Raw genomic sequence first — 27,209 nt, forward strand, 5'->3', positions numbered from 1 at the left:
AGCTCTCCAATGTGGAGAGACCTGGGAGATGAACCAGCCAATGAGATGCTGAAGGAGCAGCCAGGGAGGGGAACCAGGAGAAAATGGTCCCCTGGAAGCCAGGAGAGGAGAGTGCTTAGCGAGGGTGTGATCCACTGTTTCAAGTGCTGCCCAACAGTCAAGGCCAATCACTGACAGATTGTGCAGCATGGAACTTGTGGGTGACCTGGACAAAAGCTTGTTCAGTGGAGCAGTAGGGGTGAGAGCCTGACTGGAGTTGGCTTACCACAGAACTAAAAAAGAGAAAGGAGAAACCAAGAGATGGTCTCAGAAAGGTTAATAACCCTGCTCATGGGAACACATCTTGTAAGTGGCAGAGCCAGGATTCCAACTCAGATCTTTCTTACTCCAGAGTCTGGAGAGTTTACAGTAGGGGAAGGAGTCCTGAACCAGGAACCAGTGGGGCTTTGACACTAACTGTGTAGTCTTGGAAACTCATTCAACAAACTTCTTTGAGGTCCTACTATATGTCAGGCGCAGCGCAAGGTGTGAGGGCTACAGAGATTAATAACACAGACCCCTGAGCCAGCTAGGGGGTGAGAAAGGAAGTTAGGGATGGCTCCTAGAGAGAGGTGGAACAGACATTTTAGTTCTTCCTCTCATTTCTTAAACAAGTGGGGAGGTTGGCTAAGAAAAGCTCTAAGCGCCTTTCTTATACTTAAATTCCACGGACTGGGGATATAAGCAGATCTTTTCACCTACAGATGAGGAAGGGAAAATCAGCAAACTTCCCACCCCCTCCAGGGTGTATTGCCAAGGTATTTTAAAGATGTCAACCCTTAGTTGGAATTATAAATTGGGAGAAGTGTGTGCAGGCACTTTAGGTGCAATTAGTGCAGTAGATTAAAATCATTTTGAAGTGACCTCATTCACTTCCCAAACTGTTTAAATTGATTTTACAATTTTCTGCCCATGTAAGTGGCCAGATGATATATGGATAGCTGGGGAACTGCTAGTAGATTTTAATGAGCTTACCCTTGTCAAGCAAGGAAAAAAGGTAAAAGCTGTTATAGCATGTCTTTTTACTGCATCAATAAAAAAGGGTGGGGTGGGGGCTTCATGCTTTTTCAATGGGCTTTTACAGTATTGTCAATAAGCCTGAAATGCCTGAGATTCTTTTGTAGTATTTCATCACAGCAAAGCAGCCCTCATCTCTGCTGAGTGGCATCACTAAATAAAAATTTTGTTTCTCTATGGAAAGAGAACCTATAAGTCCAGTCAAAAGCCAAATGATACACTGGAAGAAGATACTTGCAACAGTGTGACAGTAAAAAGGTTAATATTCTTAATATTTTAAAAAATCCTCCTCCAAGTGCATAAGAAAAGGACTTGATAGAAAAGCAGGCAGTCCACAGAAAAGGAAATGCAATGACCAATAAGCCTATGAAAAAGTGACCATTCTGCTAGTTGTCAGGGAAACTCAAGGTAAAACACAACCTATCAGATTGGCAAAAATGAAATATATTGATAACATCTTGGGGGGAACTCCATTTCCCTGCCTCGTGATTCATTGTAGAATAACACTGGTGGCCCCTCTCCCTGCCCCTCATTCCCTTTTCTCCAGAAGAGGAGGACTGTTTCATGAATTTGGGAAAGGAAACTGTGTTGGATTGGTGCCATCTGGGTCTCTTTTCCAGCTCTGCCTGCCTGCCTGCCTGCTATGATAGGGTATTCTGATGTGCTCCCAGCCATATGGCAAGCTTCCCCCGGCAGGCATGACACCTGTGGGGGACACCTGTGGTTGACCACTATCCCAGTGACTCCCTGAGGTCCATTTATTTAATGCAGAGGTGAAGTGTTAGTAAGACAATTTGGCTGAAAATATAAAGGCAAATCATCCAATCCAGCTTTTCAGATGACATTTAAAAATCTCCATTTGTGTGGCTCCTATATCCCTTTGCTGGTTCAGAATTTGGGAAGAAAAGAGAGGAATGTTTCCTGTTTCCTGTATGCCCCTCCCCGCAGAAAAAAAGAATACATATATCCATGGCTACATGTGGAAAAATTGAAATTCCTTGGAGTTGGAAGGGAATTACTAAAGTTCAGGGGGAAGTACCTGGCAGCGTTATCAAACCCAACTTGGGTCCACTCACCCAAGCACAGTAAAGCCAATCTACTGTTGCTGGGTTGTGGTGATGGAAAGTGCAGCGTTTATTGCAGGTGCCAAACAAGGAGCATGGGGCAGCTAATGCTCAAAAGTCCTGAACTCCTTGATGGCTTTCCAGGTAAGATTTTTAAAGACTGTGAGGGAGAGAGTTTCAGCGTATGTGATCAGCTCAAGGACATTCTTCTGATTGGTTGGTAGTGAGGTAACTAGAAGTCAATATCATCAACCTTCTGGTTCCAGTCAGTCTGGGGCTCTACATGCTTGTGGTCAGCATGCAGTTAACTTCTTCCACCTGGTGGGGGTTTCAGTATCTGCAAAACAGCTCAAAGGACATGGCTCGGAGTATTATCTCTAGCCTTTGAGGAGAACTAAAGGTACTTGACTTTGCTTAATGGCTAAACTATTATTATTTTGTCTTGCTTGACTATTTTCCTTTGTTTCTGCATTTTCTCACTTCTCTGATTAAGTTTATTCTTTGGAATTTGGGGAAGGTGTAGGAGGCTAAAGTTTTTCCACAAGCAGGAAGCAGATGGAGGAGTGGGCGGGGCAGGGGGCGTCTGTCCCTGGGAGGCCCCATAAGGTCCTGCCTGGTTACAGCTGTATCTATTAAAATGTGAACTTGTATTCATTTGGATGACATGATTTGGTGTCTGGCATTTACTTCAACATAGTCCAAGAGGAGGGGTGCAAGTGGGTAGATGTATAGATACATTAAGACCAGCCTTTTTCATGTCTGCAAGTTTTTGCATCCTCTCAATCAAATTAAGAGAATAATTATACCATTCTCTCTAGCTTTCCACATGTTTGACATTTTCCATAATAAAAAGTTGTTTTAGAATGTGTATTACTTCCAACCAGCAATCTCACTTTTAGGAATTTATTTCATAGAAATAACTGTATCTGCCCTTATGGATATATATCTATGAGGATGTTTATTGAAACACTGTATGGGAAAAATATGGAAATAACATAATGATCATTAATAAGAAAATGGTTATATAAACAATATATATGTTGACCTTATTAAGGAGAGTAAATAAGGGGAAACAATTTTGTGCAACATCGAGGAAAACTCACACCATCTACTTCATCCTTTATTCTTGAGTATGAACAGACAGGAATCACCAAATATGTAGGGGAAAAAATTGCAGCATGAAAGAGAAAGGGCCAAGGTAAACAGAAAAACAGACCCTAGAGGAAGCAAAGACAGTACAGGAAACTTCAAACAAACAAACAACAGCTCTCATTAGTATGTTCAGAGTGATCCAAGAATTCATAATATCCATTTAAAAATGACATGAAATCAGGTAATAGAAAAAGAAAGCGCTTTTAGAGACTAAAGATAGGCTGTCCAGAAATTCAACAGAAGGTCTTGAGGAAAATAAGATGAAGACATAGAGAAAAAAAGGAAAAGAGAATAGAGACAGTAGAGAAAAGAGAAGTCAAGGTAGTCCAAAAGCTCTGATACAGCCACTGTGGAAAACACTGTGGAGGTTCCTCAAAAAAATAAAAATAAAACTACCATATGATCCAGCAATTCCACTTCTGGGTATTTGCCCAAAGGAAATGAAATCACTATCTTGGAGAGATCTCTGCTCTCCCGTGTTCATTGCAGCATTATTCACAATAGCCAAAATATAGAAAAAACCTACCTGTCCATCAATGGATGAATGAATAAAGAAAATGTGATATAGATATAGATAGATAAAGATATATAGAAATCTAGATAGATACAGATAAGTATCTATATCTGTCTCTCTATATCTATTATGTTTTCATATAATATATATAATGGAATATTATTCAACCATGAAAAGAAGGACATCCTGCCATTTGTGACAACATGGATGGACCTTGAGGGCATTGTGCTAAATGAAATAAGTCAGACAAATATTGTATGACATCATATGTAGTTGAATCTTTAAAAGCTGAATTCGTAGAAATAAAGAGTAGAATGATGGTTGCCAGGACTGGGGGAAGGGACGGGGCAGGGGAAGGAAGTGGAAAGATGTTGGCCAAAGGGAACAAGCTTCCAGTTATAAGATGAATACGTTCTGGAGATCTAATGTACAGCATGGTTATTATACTTAATAATACTGTATTATATACTTGAAAGTTGCCAAGAGAGTAGATCTTAAATATTCTCACCACAAAAAAAGAAATGTTAATTATGTGACATGATGGAGGTGTTAGCTAATATTATAGTGGTCATCGTTTTGCTATACAGAGTGTTAACAAATCAACATGTTGCACGCCTTTAACTTATGCAATGTTTTATCTCAATTATACCTCAACAGAGCTGGAAAAAGAAAAGGCTCCAACGTCTAACCAATAGGAGTCTCAAAAAGTAAATCCAGAGAGAATGCCAGGGGGAAAGGGAAGACATTTTCAAGGAAATAATTGAACATTCCCCAAAACTGGAGAAAGACACAAACCTTAAGATTGAAACAGCCGACCAAGAGCAGAGGACAATGATTAACAAAAAATTTAAAGCCTCATCCTCTGAAATTTACAAACACTAAGAATAAGCACAATATGTTAAAAGATACCCGAGAGAGAGAACTGAAGAGGGATTGAATTGGGCTCATACCAGCCTTCTCATCAGCAGCATTAAATGCTGGAAACTCATTGCTCAAGCACGGGCCTCAGACCACAGACAAGATCATCATCTGGGGGCTTATTAGAAATGCAGGTCTCAGGGACTTCCCTGGTGGTGCAGTGGTTAAGAATCCGCCTGCCAGTGCAGGGGACACGGGTTTGAGCCCTGGTCCAGGAAGATCCCACATGCCACAGAGCAGCTAAGCCCCCGTACCACAACTACTGAGCCCGCGTGCCACAACTACTGAAGCCCATGCGCCTAGAGCCCGTGCTCTGCAACAAGAGAAGTCACCACAATGAGAAGCCCGCGCACCACAAGGAAGAGTAGCCCCCGCTCGCCGCAACTAGAAAAAGCCCACAGCAACGAAGACCCAATGCCGCCAAAAATAAATAAATAAATTTATTAAAACAACAAAAAGAATTGCAGGTCTCAGGCCCACCCCAGACCCACCAGTCAGGGTCTGCATTTTCACAAGATCCCAGGTGATTCATGTGCACACGGACAGGCTAGAGCACATAGGATGATGACTTCATGGTATGAGAAAAAAATTATTATGAACTAAGAATTCATATGCCCAATGATCAGTCAAGTATAAGGGCAGAATCAAAGCACTTTAAGGCAGAATACAAAAACTTTGTCATTCTAGTGAGTGATGTTGATAATGGGGGAGGCTATGAATGTGTGGAGGCAGGGAGTAGATGGGAAATCTCTTTACCTTCCTCTCAATTTTGTTGTAAAGCTAAAACTGCTCTAAGAATAGTCTTTCTTTTTTAAAAAGGTGGTATTTAAAGCTATAAATGTAACCAATAAAAATATAATTATTAAACATTGGAAGACAGCAAGAAAAGGAGAGATTAAGTGAACTAAATTCTCATCTTTCATCATCTTTCATACCAGGAAGTCAATAGATATTGTCTAAATTATTAAGTCAGTAAATTGTGATATATTTTGTAGAGTTAAGGAAGTAAGCCTTAGAAGAACTAAAAATAGTAACAGGATATTTTTTTCCTCTCGTTACTCAATGATTCTTTTTTTTAAAATATTTATTTATTTACTAGGTTGCGCCGGGTCTTAGTTGCAGCAGGCAGCCTCCTTAGTTGCGGCATGCGAACTCTTAGTTGTGGCATGCATGTGGGATCTAGTTCCCTGCCCAGGGGTCGAGCCTGGGTCCCCTGCATTGGTAGCATGGAGTCTTAACCACTGAGCCACTAGGGAAGTCCCTCAATGATTCTTTTTTAAAGCTGAGAGGTAATGACTTATTTTGAGGTCTCACTGAAATGTCCCTGTGCACAGATTAGAATAACATAAACAAGCTCCAAAATTTTATTGTCGTAACACATTAAAAGTTAATTTACTAACAGTTGCAGTCCAGTGAAGGCTATTTCTGGTCAGTAAGCAGTTTTCCTCCAATTCAGGGATCCAGGCCACTTTCTTCTTGTGATCCAGGCCACTTCTATCCTTCTTGTGATATCCTGCAGGTCTTGGACTCTTTTGCACGTAGCATGAATGGGGAAGGAGAGCATGGAAAAGGCAGACTCACTTCCTAAATGACCTGGCCCCCGAAGGACATCCTCACTTCCACTTTCACTCCCTTGGAGAGAACTAGTCATGGCCCCATCTAGATGTCAGGAGGGCTTGTAAATGTAGTTCTCGGTGACAGTTCTATGTCATGAAGGGTGAGCTCAAATTTTTGGTGGGCAACAAACCATTTCTGCCACACTCTGTATCCATATAGTTATGTATAAATGGCATGTACACCTTGCACCTCCTCAGAAGGGCATGTGGGTTCCAGACACTGCAAAGTCAAGTGCCCTGCAGATAGAAAGGATGGTGTGTTGATCAGATTTGCTCTGAGTTGTTTGAATATTAATTCCTTTCCCTTGCTCCGATATCATTTAACCAAGCACCTTTTTATAATCATTTCCTTTCACTTAGTAGATCTGTCTCTTGTAACTGGATGTCCTCTTTGTAAATTAATAAATCAGTGTTATAATGGGACAGTGGAAGGAGGTGTGGAAAGAGACCGGGCAACATGCTGCTCCCTGGTAGCAGCTTCAGTAACACGTGTGTGACTTTGAACTGGTTATGTAACCTGTCCACTCCTTGGTATCCTTATCTGTAAAATAAGGGACTTGTTGGGTTTTGCCAACCCTTTCTGTTCTAAATTTTTATTACTTTATAATTCTCTCCATCAGTGAACTGATCATATTGAGTTTCTGGAGTGCGGTCAGAGTGACCACAGCCTGGACTAGAAGTTCCCACATAAGTATAGCAACTCTTAAAGTCCTTTTCACCACAGCCACCCCTGCAATCTGTCACAGAGACATCAAACTTGAATAGTGAGACTCTAAAGAAAAACAGAGGTTGAGAGACAGTGTGGTAGCAAGGAATCTGCCTCATGATGAGAAATCTCCATCAGTACCAGAAGAGAAAGCTTTTATAGGGATTCAGCTCATCAGCCCCACCACAAAGCCCTCCTCAACAAAAAGGGTGATAAATTTTCCCAGGCACTTAACAGTTCATAAAGCAGTCACCATCCCCACAAGCTAAGCAGAATAGGTTATTAATTTCATTACATATTTAGGGTTTTTTAAAATAAGTTCATGGTTCAAACATTAAAAAGTACAGGGGCTTCCCTGGTGGTGCAGTGGTTGAGAATCTGCCTGCTAACGCAGGGTACACGGGTTCGAGCCCTGGTCTGGGAGGATCCCACATGCCGCAGAGCAACTAGGCCCGTGAGCTACAACTACTGAGCGTGCGCGTCTGGAGCCTGTGCTCTGCAACAAGAGAGGCCGCGACAGTGAGAGGCTCGCGCACCGCAATGAAGAGTGGCCCCCGCTTGCCACAAGTAGAGAAAGCCCTTGCACAGAAACGAAGACCCAACACAGCCAAAAATAAATAAATAAATAAACTCCTACCCCCAACATCTTCTTTAAAAAAAAAAAAGTACAAAAATGCATGTGTTGAAAAGTCCCCCATCTACCCAGTTCTCACCCCTCATCCTCCCACCCCACCCCCGAAAGAAATAAGTACTTGTCTTAGTTTTTTGTCATTTCAGAGACTTTCACACATATGTATTCTTTTCCCTCCTCTTATATTCATTATACACTGTTCTGACCTTGCTTTAATTTAATATATCAGAGAGTTCTTTCTATTATCTGTACATAAAAATCAGCCTAGGTTCTATAGAAATCTATCTATAATTTATTTTATCAGTTTTATTTGTTTCTAGTCTTTTGTGAACGCAAACCATGCTTTAGTAATTTAAGTAGAGTTGTACGTAAGTCATTTCACACACTTGTGTATGAATGTATACATAAATTCCTCAGAGTGGTAATTTTGATAGATACTTTCAAATTGCCCTTCGTTGACCCATTTGATAGATGAGCAAAGGTGGTAAGAACTTACGGTTGCAAATCAAGGGCAGTACACAGCTTGGTGCTCACAGGTACGATTTTCCTGAGTTGGAGCTGCACGGGTGTGAGTAGGTCTAGTACTGTAAGCTGACGCCGGCTGCCGTGAGGTGGGCAAGCAGGACAGCTCACCAGAGTGCAAGCTGGAGGAGTGAAGCTTGGCCGCTGCGTGTTGGGAGGTCACAGGGCAGATGTGAGCTGAGTGCTTCCAATGTCTGAGCAGGCACTTCGTGAGCCAGGAGCCCAGGGTGTGGGCACCGGCTTGTAGAAGGCTCCAGAAATAGCAGTTACACACACATTACAGGGTAGCCTTTGAGCCAGGTGGCCAGGAGGTGGCTCTCTGTGCCAGTCAGGTTCCTGCTACCCACACCTGGGTTCATTGGGTCTTAGATTTGGGACCGTGATAGGGCAGTGGCAGAGTTGTGGCCAACCACAATGTCACTTAAGCGTCAGTGAGGGCTAGTGGGGTAGTTTCGTTAAAGTGGAGCAGCCTTGCTTGCATATTTTAAGTAATAAAATATGTATTGATATATATGTGTGTTGTAATATATTCTTGTATAATATTTATATTATATATAATATATCTAAATATCTTATATATTTATATTATTTATATACGGTAGTCACATATATATTTAATTATATATATTTTACTTATATAATATATATAACATGTATAATATAAAGTATATTTTAAATACATATATGCATATATAAATTATATATACGTATAAACATACATTATACAAACATAAATTATACATATTTATATATAAATTATATTTTAAATACATATTTACATAAATATTTAAATAATGGAATTTTTTTCATATACTTTATTTTTTAGAGCAGTTTTAGGTTCACAGAAAAATTAAGTGGAAAGTACAGAGAGTTGCCATATGCCTCCTCTCCCACACATGCGTAGTCTCTCCCATTAACAACATCCTGCACCAGAGTGGTACGTTTATTACAACTGATGAACGTACATTGAACGTCATTATCACCCAAAGTCTGCAGTTCACATTAGGGTTCACTTTTGGTGTTGTACATTCTGTGGGTCGACAAGTATATTTTTTATTCTTGTTCTTAGTGCTATATTAACACATTTATTTAACTAGTAACACTATGAGGTCGGTGCTGTTATTACCCCCATTTAGGGAAGAGGAAACTGAGGCATGTAAGGTTAAGTGACTTGCCCACGGTCACATATCTAGTGAGTGTTGGAACTGAATTTGAACCTAGGCAGGGTGACTTAGCATGTGTTCTTAACTGCTATGCTCTACTGCCTCTAACTTGATTCCCCAGTACCTGGGGTTCTCTTTCCTCTTCCCACTACTCCTCCAGGTGAAAGAAAAGTGCTCCCTCTGTTCTTACTTACCTGGCTTTCCCAGAGCCTCACTGCCTGTTTGAGGAATCTTCGCACAACTTCTGTCGTTCTCTACAGCAGGGGTGCTGTGGGTTAGCACAGGTGCACAGGTTAGCACAGATTCCTGGGTGCTGTGGCCATGACCCTGAGTGTTATCAGTGAGGGGGACAGAAGGGGAAAGGGAGAGTGAGGCTGGGAGTGGTCGAGAGGGGAAAGGAGCAGTACAGCAACACTGGCCTCAGCGTCCAAAGAGATCTGAGATTAAAGGACAGCAGTGAAATTTGGGGGAGGGAAGAATATGGGACCAGTCCCTTTGAGAGACCAAAGAACAGGCAGTATGGGACTTCTGGCTCTAGGTCACAGCAACAATCAGGCTTTTCACTCATTTACTTATTTGTTCATAATCTCCTGTTATTTGGAGGGAAAATTCTGATAATTGAAGGGTCTTTTGTTTGTTGAAAAGGGTGATGGAGGAGGGTGACGTTACATGCTTTTGGAAGAGCTTGAACACAGCTAAATTGTTCTGCAGAAGAAAAGGAGAGAGTTTAGGAAGCCCAAAAGGAAGATCTAGAGTTGCACTGTCCAGTATGGTGGCCACATGTGGCTATTGAGTCCTAACTGAGATGTCTGTAAGTGTAAAATTCACATTGGATTTTGATGACTTAGTAGGGAAAAAAGAATGCAGACTGTCTCAGTAATAATTGTTTACATCGGACATATGTTGAAATAATATTTTGGGTATATTAAGTAAAATAAAATATATTATTAAAATTAATTGTACTTTCTTTACCTTTTTTTAAATGTTACTACTAGAATTTTTTAAATTATGTATTTGATTTGCATTATATTTCTACTGGACTGTGGTGATCCCGAAGGAAGGGACAAGAACCATGAAGACTCAGGACTGTAGGGGAAAATTCATGAGAGAGGGAAGCCCTATAGCTGATGACAGAAAGCAAGATGTGGGAAAAATTAATCGATGAGGTTTGGGGAGGGTAATGGGTGTGATGCACAATGTAGTCTCTCACTCCAGTCTTCCCTATGAGATCTTTAGTAAAATCCACATTTTTTAATAAAACAAATTAAAAATAATTTCCTTTGGAGAAACTCATGTCTTCTCTTGAGGTGACTAAAAGCCTCTGTGTCCTAGCAAAACTGTGTTTGAATTTCACTGGCCTATATCTGGTGCCTAAGTGAAATCAGTTAACTAGAAAAAGAGTTACAGATACTCTACCTCTTTATATTCTAGTCATGTCCAATGAACTCAAGAGTTTCCAGACTATGCTTGAGTCACTTTTAAGAGAAAGTAGTTTTCTCCTTTCCCCACATATGTATTTTTCCCTGTTAACTTTTTGCTAATGTGGCCAAATTGAGAGAGTTGATTGTCGAGGGAGGCTTTGAATCAATATGGGATTGCTGGCTCATCAACTTCAAATTCAAGTCATCCCCAATGTTGCTACCTAATAGTTGCTTAATGAATTTTGTACTTTGGGAGTTGTGAAGCTGAATTGTCAGGGAGTGAACCTTCCGGGATACAGCTGTTTTTAATCATCTTGCATATCAGATTTGAGGCATAACTGAAAAGATGTTTGCGGACAGTGGCCAGCATACCTGACGCTGCTTTCTTGACCTGTGAATAAGAAGAATGTCAGAAACAGGAACTTAATCTGAAGCTTTGTAATTAGGATTGTGGCTGACATTCTGGTGTGAATTTTGGGAAGGAAAATGCTAAAGGAAGTTACAGAAAACTTGAGGGAATAGAGAGAAGGAAGTTAACTGACTTTCTAATGAGCCAAATAATTTGTAAAAGTAACAGTAGCGGTAAATTTGAGGGGATGTGGTCTCAAAGGAAGGACTACATTCTAATGAATTACTGTTCAACTAATCCTTAGCCTGGTATTTCCCCCATTTCCATCTCCTTTTGCGGGATGAAGTAATGAGCCTCTGAAAACTAACATGGCTCAACTGATTTTAGAAATTTACTGTCTTTAACACTAAAATGTGGTGTGTGCATGGCTTTCTATATAATAACTGAAATATCAGGAAAATGGTCCAGGTTGATTATAACGGGTGATTTAGTACCCCTGAACTGAATGTAGTGTAGCAACAGAGATAGTAAATGTAGTGGAGGGTGAGGAAAGGAAGTTATGTAGGGGCATGAAAAAAGGGATTGAAATGGGGAAAAAATGTCTATTTTGTGTAACCCTCAGTAAATATGGATTTTGTAGGTGTGTCTGACTTTAAACCAGGGGCATTTCACAGAAATTCAGATAGACTTTATTTATTTTTTTAAAAAGATTTATTTATTTGTTTGTTTGTTTTTTTATTATTGGCTGCGTTGGGTCTTCCTTGCTGCAAGCGGGCTTTCTCTATTTGCAGCGAGCGGGGACTTCTCTTCGTTGTGGTGCCTGGGCTTCTCATTGCAGTGGCTTCTCTTGTTGTGGAGCATGGGCTCTAGGCGCGGGCTTCAGTAGTTTTGGCTTGCGGGCTCTAGAGCGCAGGCTCAGTAGTTGTGGCTCATGGGCTTAGTTGCTCCGCGGCATGTGGGATCTTCCCAGACCAGGGATCTAACCTGTGTCTCCTGCATTGGCAGGCGGATTCTTAACCCTGTGCCACCCAGAAAGTCCTCAGATAGAATTTTAATCGGCTTTGATTTCCAGAGAATGTGCCTTGAATTTTTATAAAATTTACAAGATTTCCCCTCTGAGTTTCCATGATTGCCTTAAGCTTATTTCATGTATTTTATTGGAATCAGAGTAATAAATGAATGATTTGATTGTTAAAGTGTTAGACAAAGAGCCAGACAATAAGGTAGTCTGCATAAATTCAGAATTTTCTCTTTAATCAAAGGCTGGGTTGTGATCAGAGCTTTGAGGTTGGAATGGCTGAATTAATCCAAGTGGATGAATTAATTTTCCTGACTGTTCAGTGTTAGCCACAATTATACAGATTTCAAGGTGGACGAAAGTAATGAACCTGACTTTGTAGCCATCACACAAGAATGTATTCTTCCAAATGGCCTCTGTCCCTCTGTTCACTCTGCAAGGATAAAAGCATATGTGAAAGATGTGGCCACTGGCCAAAACAGTATTTAAAGCCCTCTTTTGGAATTGACTTCAGAGCCTGAATAGACTCTTTTTAATAATCTTGGCTGTCGCATATCTTCATCCTTTAGGGATAGATTTGATATTTGGAGAACATCAAGCAGCATTCTCAGCTAAATCTTGTAAACGAGGTGGATGATGAATTTGGATGGCACCCTTTGAGGTCAAAAATCAAATATGACTAAATATGACTATAGAATATTGAAAACAGTTTGCTAGTAGCTTCAAATACCTCAAATTAACTTTGAAATCAGTTCCAATAAAGGAGTGGCCAAAGTATTTTGAGCAAAGACAGTGCCCTTGGAACATGGAAGTATAGAGTCTGCCAAGGTGACTATTCTAAAACGGATTACACCAATTTAGATGTTTGTTTAAAAAATCAATCGCATCACTTTCTGGGCACAGTGAAATGTAATAGGAAGAATAGCGAAAGCCAGAGGGATCCACTTCCACTCCTTTTGGCTCTGAGTGACCTTGGAGAAGTTATTTAAGCTGTCTTAGCTTCTGCTTCAAAATTAGCAATTGGAGATAATAATTTCCACTGAGACTGCTGTGAGGGTTAGAAATACAGTATGTAAAACACCACGTATATCACTGGCCTACACATAGTACAGGGTTTGTGATTATTTGATGGATTTATTTATGCCGAGCCTTACTTCAAAATGGATTAAAAGTAGCTTAACTGCTTGTTTTCCACCTCTACGTAGCCTTATTTAGGAAAGGGTAATAATAAATGTACCATGTGCTCTAGTCATTATATTAACTTTTTTTTTTTGCTTTTTAAAAACAGTATATTGATCTGTTAAATACTAACTATGGTGTGTGCAGAAAATGCACTAATGAATGTTAAATAGCCCTTAAAATGTATCAGACATGATTCTAAGTTTTATACATATATATAAAATATTAACTTGTAGTATATCTATTAACTTGTATCATCCAGTAACCATGTGATATAAGTACTATTGGATTGACCAAAAAGTTCGTTCGGGTTTTTCGTAAGATGTTACGAAAAAACCCGAACGAACTTTTTGGTCAACCCAATATTACTATGCCCACTTTAGAGATGGTAGAATTGGAATATTTTCTGTGATTAAATTATTCAGAGTCAAAGAGCTAGTAAGTGATGAAACCACGATGCAAATTCAGGCAGTATGTCACCCACACCTGTCCCCACACTACTACAATACCTCATTAAGGATAGTGAATGACAGGATGATCCCTTAGGGATAAATGTGGTATTTGAAAACTAATAAGCACCATTTATAGCCAACTCTTGTAAATAAGGTAGGGGATAATCCTTTGGAGTCAAAAGTCAAATATGACTAAATATGAGAATAGAATATTGAGAACAATTTGCTGGTAACTTCAAACCCCATAAATTAACTTCGAAAGCTGTTCCCATAAAGAAGTGGCCAAAGTGTTTTGAGCAATGGCAGTGGCCTTGAAACATGCAAATAAAGAGTCTACAATGGCTAGTTGAGAAGGACCAGGACCCACCAACCTGTGTTGAGCAGGTGCTAGAAGGCAAATCCAGGTGCAGTATGGACAAAAGTGTAGTCCAGCAGGCAGTCCACTATCTCTAAGGGATCAACAAGTGGCCATCCAGACAAGCCGTTGGCATTCTTGATCCAGAAAATAGGGTATCCAAGGTGGTGAGGCAGCCAACATTGGGTCAGTCTGTCCACAGGTGAAGAACCCAGATCACTGGATCAAGGGACAGATCCACCAGAGCTTTCCACTGGCCAAACCCAAACAGAAGCCAGAGCAACAGGGAGCTGTTGATGCAGCCCAAAGAGGCCAGCCTCGCAGGGCACAGGCAGGGTGGGGAAGGTGCAGAGTGGATCTGAAGAGGGAAACAAGATGTCCAGCCCCCATGTCTTCATCAAAGCTGGACAGGGTCAAGGACACAGTCCTGAGGTCCAACCAGAGACCTCAGTCTGGTTGACATCTGGTACTCAACTCATTCTGAAACCATTACCAAAACTATCTGCGAAGCCATGCTTCACAATTTCAGGCATAAGGATATCAGAGAAAACAAAATGATAGTTTGCTGAGGCAAGATAACTCTGTGTGAGGAGGCTTTTTCTGACCATGTAAGCCTATTTAAACTGGTAATGATTTTAGGAAGGTGCAATGTGTGTTCTGCATCCCTCTTGGCTCCCAGTATCATTACATTTAATTTCCAAATGATTCAAAGGAGATTAAGCTTTAATAAACTCTAGTCTTTTTTATTTCTGTCTTTTATATGTTACTCTTATAAATAGATGTATTGTGTTTAGAAGAGCTGATGATTTGAGTAGGGTTCTTGATGTCCTTTGGATTCCCTAGTAGATGTTTTATGATTGATCTAACTCATGGAAGGGAAACACATTTATAGGCTAGGGAAGGTAGATAAGAATACCTGGGTATTCCTATTCTGTCATCTTTTTTTTTTTTTTTTTATGAGAACCACTAATCTCCCAGCCTATGCAGATTGCGTGTGTGTGTGTGTGTGCACGTTTGCATGCCCACTACATCCAGGGCATAATCTTGTTTGGCAACCACAGCTTTTGTTATGGAAATTAATAGTCTCAGTGTCATAGACGGCCCCTCCAGTGGCTTGGTGTCAGACGTCATGTTGACTGGAACAGTATGTGCGCGGGTGGATTAGGATAGGCTGCAGTCCCAAGAAATAGAACTTCCCTTCCAACTCCAGCGGGGCAAGACAAGTAACATTCATTAAGTCCACAGGAGGTAGTTGTACTACTTTAAATATTTGCAAAAATATAAAAACTTATATAAATGGAATCATATTGTTCATTCTAGTTTTCTCAGAGGAGAGAATGGCTAGTACAGACTTTCTTCTTCTTTTCCCACTTCTCTCCTCTCTACCTTCATGTGTTTTCCCTACACCTGCATTACTACCCCACCCCCTCCCCATACTCACACAATACTCTCCAGGTTAATAATCTGGTGTCTTTCTTTTTTACATTTCATTTTGTCTTCAGTCAGGCCCTTCTAAAACTACTTCTGAATGTGTTAAAAGAAACAGTCTATTGGAAATTGTTATTAACAACTTCTTAAGGACAGATCAACCAAAGTAATGATAGCCTCCCCTTCTATTCATGCCAAACCAACAGGAGCCTCAGCTAACATTACGAGCTACCTGGATTCAATTGCTGAATCATGAAATGTTTTTATTTCTAAATGGTGCACTGCAGTGGAGTTCCCTCCCTCTGTTCACTTTTTCCAACTCAGCTGTGGAACATTCCAGAACCAAGAGCCAGAAAGCCACCTGTGCTTCACCACAACCTAGATTCCCTCACTTCTGCATCCAAGATGCCATAGCACCTCCTTTTCATGTCGTATGGCTGCTTCTGCCGAGGAGACTCTCTTGCCTGTGTCTTCCAGGTCATCCAGCCTTTTTGTAGAAGGGGAGGGATTTTCTTCAATCAGCTGTAACTCCTCCCTTCTACTCTCCCAGCCTCCGGTGACACATGGGTCATAGTCAAGAACATTGGCTGGATGATGGCACTCCTCTCCTACGCCTCAGTTCCTAGGATGCTTACGAGCTATGAAATCCAGAACCTATAAGAACAGTAGCCCTCACATGATTCACAAAGGTGATGCAGTTGTTGTTTTAACTCTAGCTTCTTTTGGTCGCTGGAACCTATTTCTGTTTTGCATTCATCACCAGGTATTATAATCGCCAAAGCTGTCTGCCCTTGAAGGCTGGGATCATGGTTTAGAAACTTGCATCCCCCTTGCCTTGCACAGTGCCTGGTACATATCCAATAAATGCCAACTGGATCAGCGCCCTCAAATATAGGCAGAGGTTGAATCACTGGAGTTCTTTGGGCACTTAAAGCATCAGAAGATGGTGGAGAAGTTCGCAGGGGCAGATGAGATCAGTAAAGATTCAAGGTGGAAAGAAGAAATGAGTTCTCCAAAGGCTGGGCATGCCAATGTCCAGAAGGCCCCTGATATTGGGAAGTGGGAGGATAATTATTTTCTTTCTAATCACTAAGAATTTACTGACTACCTACTATGTTCCCTCTGTACTTGGCACTGGGGAATCAAAGATAAATGACATGTCCTCTTTTCTCAAGGACTTCATATTTATAAAGAATTGCTACTCAGAATGACAGGTGCCATAATATGATAGATAGATAGATAGTGAGGATGATGGGAGGGGTTAATCAGGCTTTATTTCTCCCCTGCTTAAACCCCCCCAGTAGCATGCCAGTGCACTTGAAATAACTCTACCATGATGTACCAGGCCCTGCCCTGCTAGCCGCTTCCCAACTTTCCGTCCTCATCTCCTACCACATCATCCCTTGCTCAGTTCACAGACATTATTTCTGTCTTTGAACACAGCAAGTCCTTTCTCACCTCAAGGCCCTGCCCTCAGATCTTTAGTTGGCTGCCTCTTTCTTTATCATTCAGACCTCAGTGCCCATATCACCTCCTCTGGCCACTATAGGAGGCCCTCTCTCCTCGGTCAGTTTCTCGCCATTACCCTGTTTCATCTTCTTCATAAGACTTTTTGTTCCCTGATGTTATTTTGTTTATTAACATAATTATCGTCTCTTCCCCTCTCCTTTCCCTCCACCCCCATGAACTAGAATGGTGGCTTCCTGAGAACAGAACAGCCTGTCTGGCCTGGCCACTGCTCTGCCTCTACGCCCAGAACATTGCCTGGAGGCTGGCACGTAATAGACATTCATTAGGTATGAGCTTGCTTTGGGGAAGATAAGACAGATTCATCAAAGAAAAGTTAGGTGAAAAATGTGCTGAGGTCGGGCTTCCCTGGTGGCGCAGTGGTTGAGAGTCTGCCTGCCGATGCAGGGGACACAGGTTCGTGCCCCGGTCCGGGAAGATCCCACATGCCGCGGAGCGGCTGGGCCTGTGAGCCATGGCCACTGAGCCTGCGCGTCCAGAGCCTGTGCTCCGCAACAGGAGAGGCCCCAACAGTGAGAGGCCCCAACAGTGAGAGACCCGTGTACCGCAAAAAAAAAAAAAAAATGTGCTGAGGATAGGGAAGGCAGTTAGGGCTAGTGTCAGGACTTCGGGGTGTTAGAATACAGGGTGGAGGTGAAGCGTGAAGATGAGGCTAGGAGGAGTGATGTGGCCCAAGGGCTCTGTTTGTCAGGAGTAGGACTCAAGCACCAGAGCCTAAAGGCGGGGGCAGGGGCGGGGGTGGGGTAGGGGGGGTGACACTAGTTCCGCCAGCAGGTGTGTGACCTAGGCAATCACCTAACACCACCCGCCTCCATTTCCTCATTTTTAAAAGAGCTGACAATAATCTCTCTAAAGACGATAGAAGAGTATGCTCTTCATAGGCTAGTGTGAGGATTAAATGAGTCGTTATGTGGCAAATGCCTAGTAATGTCTGGTAGATAGTTAGCTAAGCATCTGTACTATGTACTGGAGGGAGATCGCTGAAGAGTTTGAGAAATAGGGCTATGGGATTCAGATTTGCATTTAGAAAGATGAGCAGGTTGGCTCAGAGTGAGGTGAGGATCGACTGGAGGGGACTGAGAAATTAGTCAAGGAAATTTTGTAGGCGAGAGGGACCGAGACAAGGTAGTGGCAGCGAGGATGATGCGAGAGCTATGAAGACAATGGACTTGGTCCTCAGTCTGGGGAAGGAGGTTAGGGAAAGAGACAACTCAGTAATTATTCCTGGACTGGGGACTTGGTGGTGCCTTTCAGCCATACAGGAAATTCAGGAGGCGGGGCCCGGTTTGGGAGCTGAGATGTTCAGCTGTGGCAGGTTGAGATTGAGTGCTGTGGGAACTCCAGGTGGAGCTAGCCAGCCAGAGAAGCCCCACACCTTCCTGAACTGCAATATGATGCTAACACGCTTATTAGCACTGTACTTATTCGTACTTAATGTTAGCGCTTAATAGTTAGCATTTATAATCTTTACTTTTTAAGCAAATACCGTGAGAAACATCTTTGTCCACATCTGAGTTTTTCCTTTGAGATTTCTATAAGTAGAGTTACTGGGGCAAAGGTATATTACCTTTTTAAGATTTTAATTCATCTTGCCAAATTGCTTTTCAAAAAGGTGGTACCAATCTCTATACCCACAATAACCTTGGATTCTTTCAAAATAGCCTCAGTGGGGTTTTTAAATAAATATCACCCCCAAAGTTGCCAGGGTATAGGGAACCATCCTCTCGTGCGCTGCCGATGGACCCGACCACCAACGTCAGCTCCATCTTTAAAAGTTGGGAGTTGCCTTTGTCCTAGAGAAATCCCTCAAATCGATGTCTGTTAGTAATTAACATGCCGCAAACACCGCAACCCAAACTATATTCTTGAAACCACGGTGGTGAGTGAAATAGAAATGCTCCGTGCGTGCGGGAATACTCCCCTGAGGCCGGGGGAGGGGGTATAAGGACAATGCACCCAGTGAATAGAAAGCTCCACTGTAGCAAAACTGCATTATTTTGACAGTATTTTTCCCTAAAGTAGTGGTTTCTTGTAACTTTGTTTACCATAACTCAGTGTACGGACATGCATGGAAATCTCATTTCCTTTGGATCAGTGCTCTATGAGATGGTACCATTTGCTGGTCAAATACAATTTTAACCCAGAATAAACTAAAATCTCTTTCTGATGCCTATATCGATAGATTTTCATCAAAGTGAAAAGGGAAAATGCCATTTTCACTGAGGACAGTGTTTTGATCAGTTCTGCACATGGTTATCATGAATTCTTGGCTGGTTCAGGTGTTTTGGATGGTGGTTGTTGCATTGCTAACACTAAGCACACCCAGCTGACACACTGCAGGGCAACAGTACCCCGGGAAGTATCTGGCATGTTTGGTATCCCTCCCAGTGAATGCTTTCTTTGTGTTCAGCAGACTTAGATTTGTACATGAGTGTGGTTTTTATCTGTTGTCTTTTCCAGAGAGTCCTTATAAAGGAAACTTGGATAGACTGTTGTCGTCCATGTGTTGTATTGAATTGAATATTTGTTTTGTATTTTGCGTGATCCGCTGGAGGCCACCTAACCTGGGGGCCCTCAGCACCAGCATTTGCCTCTTCTGTTCAGTGCGTTAACCATCCATCTGGTCTGAGTGGAGACTCGTACTTGGAAAACTTTCTTATACCTAGTTCACAGTCACTGTTCTCAGGGGTTAAAGGAGAGGAGGCCACAGTTTTTCAAAGAAGACAGGGTCTAATTTGTATGAAGTGGGACTCTTATCAAGGAAGGAGGCAATAAGGATTGATCATCTCTGCTAAACCACAATTGCTTTCTAGTGAGTATTAGTCTGTGGTGGATCCATCAAAGAATGGGAGAAAGATGATACTTCTGCTTTAAGGTGAACTTGGTAGCTCCAAAATGGCCTCCTTTACTACTGGGACTGTCATAGTGCCTGAAGGAAATTGCTTTCATTGTGGTTGGAGTTGAGCAGAATATAATGCATCAAAACATGAAAGAGTCCATCAGATGTTCCTGGTCCTCCTGGAGCTCTCTGCTATTACATTGAAGAGTTCACTTCCCACTTTTGTCCATTTGTAAGATAAGCTCTCCAAAAGAACACTATGAGAAAAGTTTACACATTTTAAAAATATATTTATTTATTTAGGCCGTGCCGGGTCTTAGTTGCGGCACACGGGATCTTTAGTTGTAGCATGCAAGATCTTTTTAGTTGTGGCATGTGGGCTCCTTAGTTGTGGCATGCATGTGGGATCTATTTCCCCGACCAGGGATCGAAACTGGGCCCTCTGCCTTGGGAGCTCGGAGTCTTACCCACTGGACCACCAGGGAAGTCCCTAAAAGTTTACACATGTTGAACCTATTTACCATAAATGTCTTGAAATCATAGGGATCCTGCTTGTTTTTGCTGTTCTTTACATCTTTTGTGTTTATTTCCATACATTGCACACAGATTATGCTATAAAGCTATTTTGTGATAAGAATTGAGAGGTTGAAACCAAAGCTGTGTCTCTAGCTGCAAGTCCCTCTGAAAATAGGGAAAGAGACCTAGCCATATTTTAAAGAAATAAGCGTGTTATCCAATATCAGCTATAATGCTAATTCATAGAATCAAAGAATTGTAGATCCAGGGTGTATGAGGGAAGTGAGTATTAGAAATTAGCTAGTCTGTATTTCTCTAAGTGCATTTGTCAGAACACTGGCCTGTAGGAAAAAAGTGTTTCCCAGTCAAACAAGTTTGTGAACCGAGCATCCTGTATTTTCCTCCCCTTGAATATTCACAATGAAAAGTCAACTCGAAGTCAGCATTTCCCAGACTTATTTGACCACGGAGTCTTTTCTTATCTAGGTAATAGGTGTTAACATCCTGCTATAGGAAATGAGTCCAGTCTCATGGTGGAGGTCCGGAAAATTGAGCCACTTAACCGGAGGCAACAGAGCCAGCAGTGCCAGGACGAGAACCCATTGACGGTTGATAGCCTCCCCCAGAATGGCTGCGAATTTGTATTGACAGCAACGGATCCAAAACATTCCAAGATTATTTTTTTCCCTTGAAACTTATTTTAAAAATCGTTTCTAGTATAACTTAGATTTATCCCTTAGCAGATGGAAAATGTGTCAATTGTCTCATTCAATTTGGTAGTACTCTCTATTCATATGCATCAGAAACAGAACCTGAATAGTAAGCATGGTGGGGAACTAACGGCTCAAGAGGCTCTCAGTCTGAGGGGTGGGGAAGGGAGAAAGCCAGTAAGCAATTACACAAGGAGATATGTAATTACAAATTACGACACGTGCTACGAAGAAGATGAACTATGTGCTCTCAGGCTGAGCTTAATTTGCAATCACTTTTGAATTGACCGAGATTCAGATGGGATCAATAACAGCTGTTTTTATGGTATCTTGGTACTCAGCTCCCGCCTACAGTCTGAACCACGTAATAGCCCCTCCCCCCTTCTTGTTTTTCCAGCCGGGTGGAGCAGAATGAGAGCGCAGTGAGCCGGCCCAGCCCCTCTCCCAGCCGTCGCCGACGCCCACCATGAACCACTTGGAGGCGGCCGCGGAGGTGGAGGTGACGGACGAGGCGGCAGGCGGGGAGGTGAACGAGTCGGTGGAGGCCGACCTGGAGCACCCGGAGGTGGAGGAGGAGCAGCAGCAGCACCATGCGGGCCGCCCCCCGCGCGGGCGCGCCGTCGAGGACCTCCGCGCCCAGCCCGGGCCGCAGCAGCAGCAGCAGCAGCAGGAGGAGGAGGAGCGCGGGGAGTGCCTGGCGCGCTCCGCCAGCACGGAGAGTGGCTTCCACAACCACACGGACACGGCCGAGGGCGACGTGATCGCCGCAGCGCGCGAGGGCTACGACGCCGAGCGCGCGCAGGACCCCGAGGACGAGAGCGCGTACGCAGTGCAGTACCGGCCCGAGGCCGAGGAGTACACAGAGCAGGCGGAGGCCGAGCACGCCGAGGCCACGCACCGCCGCGCGCTGCCCAACCACTTGCACTTCCACTCGCTGGAGCACGAGGAGGCCATGAACGCTGCCTACTCGGGCTACGTCTACACGCACCGGCTCTTCCACCGCGGCGAGGACGAGCCCTATGCCGAGCCCTACGCCGACTACGGGGGCCTCCAGGAGCACGTGTACGAGGAAATCGGGGACGCACCCGAGCTGGACGCGCGCGACGGCCTGCGGCTGTACGAGCAGGAGCGAGACGAGGCGGCCGCCTACCGCCAGGAGGCCCTGGGCGCGCGGCTGCACCACTACGACGAGCGCTCCGACGGCGAGTCCGACAGCCCCGAGAAGGAGGCCGAGTTCGCGCCCTACCCGCGCATGGACAGCTACGAGCAGGAAGAGGACATCGACCAGATCGTGGCCGAGGTCAAGCAGAGCATGAGCTCGCAGAGCCTCGACAAGGCGGCCGAGGACATGCCTGAGGCCGAGCAGGACCTGGAGCGCGCCCCCACCCCGGGCGGGGGCCGCCCGGACAGCCCCGGGCTACAGGCGCCGGCGGGGCAGCAGAGGGCGGCTGGCGGCGAGGCGGTGCAGCGGTACAGCAAGGAGAAGAGGGATGCCATCTCGCTGGCCATCAAGGACATCAAGGAGGCCATCGAGGAGGTGAAAACCAGGACCATACGCTCGCCTTATACCCCCGACGAGCCCAAAGAGCCCATCTGGGTCATGCGCCAGGACATTAGTCCCACCAGGGATTGTGACGACCAGAGGCCGGTGGATGGAGATGTAAGTGTGTGCGGGTTCAGGCCCGCTCAGCTCCACGCGCGGCCAGGAGGGGAGACGGGCGCTCGGTGGCATCGTTTGTCATTGGGAAATGACTTGATGAGAGAAACGATCTGTGGGGATGCTCAGAAACAGCTTGTGCTTAAGCGCGCCTGAGTGAAACACAGGTGGGAGGGAGTTAAGTGTTGAGAGGTTGCCGTAAATCAGTGGTTCTCAAACTGTTCCTGGAGCACTTGTTCAGAAATTGATTTCCAGGCGCACCGCTTCCCATCCCCTAGTTTCCCACTTAGAAGGTATGGGGTGGGGCCTGAGAATTTGTATTTCTAACGTCAAATAAAAAAACAGGTCTGGATTGAGTAAGGAGAGACTATTGGAAAGCATTATTGCAAAGGGGAAAGGTCCTATTGTAACAGGGGAAGGGGGACTGTTGCAGTAGCAGAACCTCTAAGATCTGCAAGCGTCTCTAGAGTTAGGCACAAAGGGGGTTCTTTTGGAGGGAGGAGTAAACAAGGCTTGGAAGAACAAGGTGTGAGGAAGTGGGATGAAGCACGGCTTGAACGCATTGCCCAGGAAAGAGTGTTTTAACCTGACATCAGCCTATTCCCAGGAGGAGCTGTTGAGTAGGGGTGGGAAGCTGGCCAAAGTTCAAGGACCTGGAAGAAGGCGAGGAGCTTCATCGAAGGCTGGTTAATAAGAATTTTGTCTTGATTAATCAGCAGTTCAACTAACCATTTGTCAGGCAAAGAATGTAAATTTGGAGGGGCTGTGTCTGGCCATGTCCTAGGTAAACAAGGGGGCACCTGTGAGCTACTCAAGTCTAATGGGAAGGTAGGTTCTTTGCCTAAGCCATTTCCAGAACACAAAACGAGGGGAGCGGAGCCCTTAACCTTTGCTGTTTTCCAGGATCTCAGGGCTCAGGTGAAACTCAACGTTGTCACTAATAAGTTCCCAGGTGATGTTAATGCTGCTGGTCCCAGGACCATAATTTGAGAACCACTGCCTTAAAGCAACCCTTAAAAGTTTGGGATGGATAGTGTGGCCTCTTTGGAGGAAATCAAGGAAATCCTTCTGCCTTTTGGGGGTGTCTGCAGTTTTTTCACTGTGACTTTCAGGAAGGGCTTAGTTTTCATCTCTGGTGGTACCAGAGTGTCCTTCTCACCTCACAAAAGACATGTTTTTGAACTGAAATACACTTTCTTGTGAAGAGCTACAGAAAGCTATTGCTGCCCTGTCTGCATTTTATTTTCTGTGTTTGAAATACCTAAGAAATTTGATAGCTCGGCAAGCTTGAGTGTCACCACAGTCTATTCAAAATAAATCAAGAAGGCTAACCTTTACCCCCACTACCTGGCTCTAAAGATTCTCTTTCTCCTCTGACTCTCACTTTTCCATTCTCTTGAATAATTTTGAAGCACTTTCATTTTTTTAAAGCACTTTCGTTTAAAATGCGAGCTTGGAGTACAAGAAGGGTCAAGTGGTTAAATTCGGTTTCATTTAATTCTGCATTTTATGATTGCACCAGCCTATTTCTCGGTATATCTTTTGGAGTGAGAAACAATTATTGGAAGCTGTTTGTTCATTTTACTTAAATAGGTAAAGGGCTATGCAGATCAGAAAGGTATCGTTCGCCTGCTCTTTTAGTAACAGCATTGGCTGTTAGCTGATTAAATCGCTGGCACCTTTAAGGCAAGGTTGGGAAGGGATCTGCATCCTCCCAACCAGGGGGCGGCATTGGGTCAGTTAGTTTAGCATGCTTGGTGTCTCCCTCTGCTTTCCAGGCTTCACAGTCAAACAGTTAAAAATAGGTGCACTCACGTGCAGAATTGTCGGTGACCTCCCGCTGTCTCCAGGTTCCCTGTGGCTTGGAGGGATGGAGTGCAGCAAGTATTTTGCAAATGTAGTGGAAATGGAGCAGGTTTTTAAAAGTAGGGAGCTGTCAAGAGGCCGGGTTCTACATCCTTTTTAGAAACTTGGAAAGCCATCCGAGAAAAAGATGCGGGAGCATTCGGTCCAGATGCTGGCCTCTTCCTTCAGCTCTCTCACCTGCACCAGCTCCATGAAACTACTAGCTTAACCACCTGGTCCCTGCAGCCTCACGATGAACCCATCACCCAGCCTCCACTAGGGCTGGGGGCTTGCTTTTATCCATTTGAACTAGGAAAACAGCTTAACCCTCTTGCAAGATGTTTCATTCAGGAGGTAGAATTGATTCCAGAATATTGGGTGATGCTTTAGAAACCCATCCAGTCAGAAATTCAACTTGACACTAAGAAATTGGTTAGTTGGGCTTTCTGGGTTATGAATAGTTAATACAAAGCAAACCCCAAGACGTGTGCTTTAAAATATTCCACCAGTTGTCTTTAAGCCATTTGAATTTGTGGGTTGCATTTCATCGGTCATGCCACATTTATCGGAAAGACCTTCATTTGCTACCTCTTTGATGGTATCATGGGGGAAATACATACATTCTGTGGATTTCTTCCTCAGCATCAAAAAATATTTACTGAATGCTCATTCCGTGTATACTGTTGTAGAAAATGGAAAAGCACTATTAAAAGCCACGTGGCCTGAAGTCTTTCTGGAAGGTACTTGTTAAAAATACAAATTACTACCTTTCTTTTCCAAACCAGAATACCTAAGATGGGGTCCAGTGATCTGGGGTTTTGTTCATTAGGTTTGTTTTCCTTGTTTGTTTCTGTTTTGTAAATTCTCCCTGTGATTCTTGAGTATGTGAAAAATTAAGAACCACTGATGTAAAGGACAAGTATCATCTGGGTAGTTTCCCCATGTTAGCTCTATGGATTAGAGACCTAGCTAATTAGAGACCTAGACCTAAACCACAGGTGTGGTTTCATGGAAGGGGCTCTCCCACTGTGGTTTTGGTCAACTGGCCTGGAAAAGGGGCCCTGGAATTCTTGTTACAGAAACAGCGCGTTCTCAAAATAGCAACATCAGAAACTACAGTGATGCAAATAGATGGTAATAAAAACCACCTGTACTACTACTTGCCAGAGGTATCTGCTGATAGCTAAATCTGCTCTAAACACTACTTTTTTTTAAACATCTTTATTGGGGTATAATTGCTTTACAATGGTGTGTTAGTTTCTGCTTTATAACAAAGTGAATCAGTTATACATATACATATGTTCCCATATGTCTTCCCTCTTGCGTCTCCCTCCCTCCCACCCTCCCTATCCCACCCCTCCAGGCAGTCACAAAGCACCAAGCCGATATCCCTGTGCCATGCGGCTGCTTCCCACTAGCTATCTACCTGACGTTTGTTAGTTCTAAACACTACATTTAATTCACTCGGACCTTTAGCATTTTTCTCATACTTGGAGGAAACTGGCATCTGTTTGCAAGTGAATCCTACAGAATGCGAAAATAGGATTGCTCGTTAGCAAGGACTTACTGAACATAGACTAGATGCTCTGCAGTGAGTGAATATAATTGTTTTTTGAAAAAAGTATTTATAAATGCTTTGCTTCTAGTAAAGGCTCTTTTCTAGCTATATGTTTGAAAACTACCACCCAGCCCCCTTCTTGAAAAGTATTGTTAATGAATGACCAGTTCTGAAAAGTTCCGCAGCCTACCCATCTCTCTTTAGGCAACAAACTCACTCTGAGTAGAGAACAGAGCGGGGGTGGAATCAGAGGGATGGATGGGAGCAAGCACACAGCGTAATGGGAGGGTTTTGGCTACTTGGAGTAGTGTGTTGCACAGTTTGAATTGGTCTTTATCACTGCTCCCTCTTAAAGCTACACTAAACATACAGACACTAATATGTATAAAATGGATAACTAACAAGAACCTGCTGTTTAAAAATAAATAAATAAAACAAAATTCGGAAAAAAAAGCTACACTAAAATGACAGTAAAATTATAAAAATACGTAAAGCCACAATCACCAGGAGACAGAGGAAACAGCAGCAGATGAGAACAACAAAATTTTGGAACACCATAGTGGTGACTGGCTGTGGTAGACATTAGTGCCCCTCCCCCATATTGCCAGTTGTCCTCTGCTTTCAAGCCCAGGGATGACTGCACTGCACCTCCTCATACCCTAGGAGCAAGACAAGGCCAGTGAAACGGGAGCAGTGAAATGTGATGTTGCTTCTAGGCGGGAGCAGCTCAGAGCATCTTCTTCCCCTGAAGCCTCAGGTTAAGATGGCGGTGTCACAGGATGGCAGAGCCTCTGTCCGTGTGGGTCCCAAGTGACCGTGATGAGCCGGGCTCTCTCCTGCCCCTGTGGACATGTAGTGTGAGAGAGGAAGCAACCTTTGTTGTTTTAAGCCTTGGGGATTTGGGGTGGTTTGTTGCCACAGCACAGCCTGATCGATTCTCACTCATACACTGATGAGGTTTCTGTGTTCCCTACTCTGTGAGGATTTGTGCCGGGGACCCCCAAGGAAGGCTA

The 27,209-nt window shown here is 43.4% G+C and overlaps 1 protein-coding gene across 1 annotated transcript in view; it reads left to right on the forward strand.

Moving 5' to 3' along the window:
• APBA1 (amyloid beta precursor protein binding family A member 1) overlaps positions 1-27,209 on the forward strand; it is a 240,059-nt gene that overhangs the window by 137,189 nt on the left and 75,661 nt on the right. The window contains exon 2 of the mRNA XM_060014643.1: positions 21,534-22,796. Within this exon, the coding sequence (XP_059870626.1) occupies positions 21,603-22,796 (1,194 nt within the window). The 5' untranslated portion in view covers positions 21,534-21,602. The remainder of the gene's footprint in view (positions 1-21,533; positions 22,797-27,209) is intronic.

Source organism: Delphinus delphis, chromosome 6 (genome assembly GCF_949987515.2).
Source record: "Delphinus delphis chromosome 6, mDelDel1.2, whole genome shotgun sequence".
Lineage (NCBI taxonomy): Eukaryota > Metazoa > Chordata > Mammalia > Artiodactyla > Delphinidae > Delphinus > Delphinus delphis.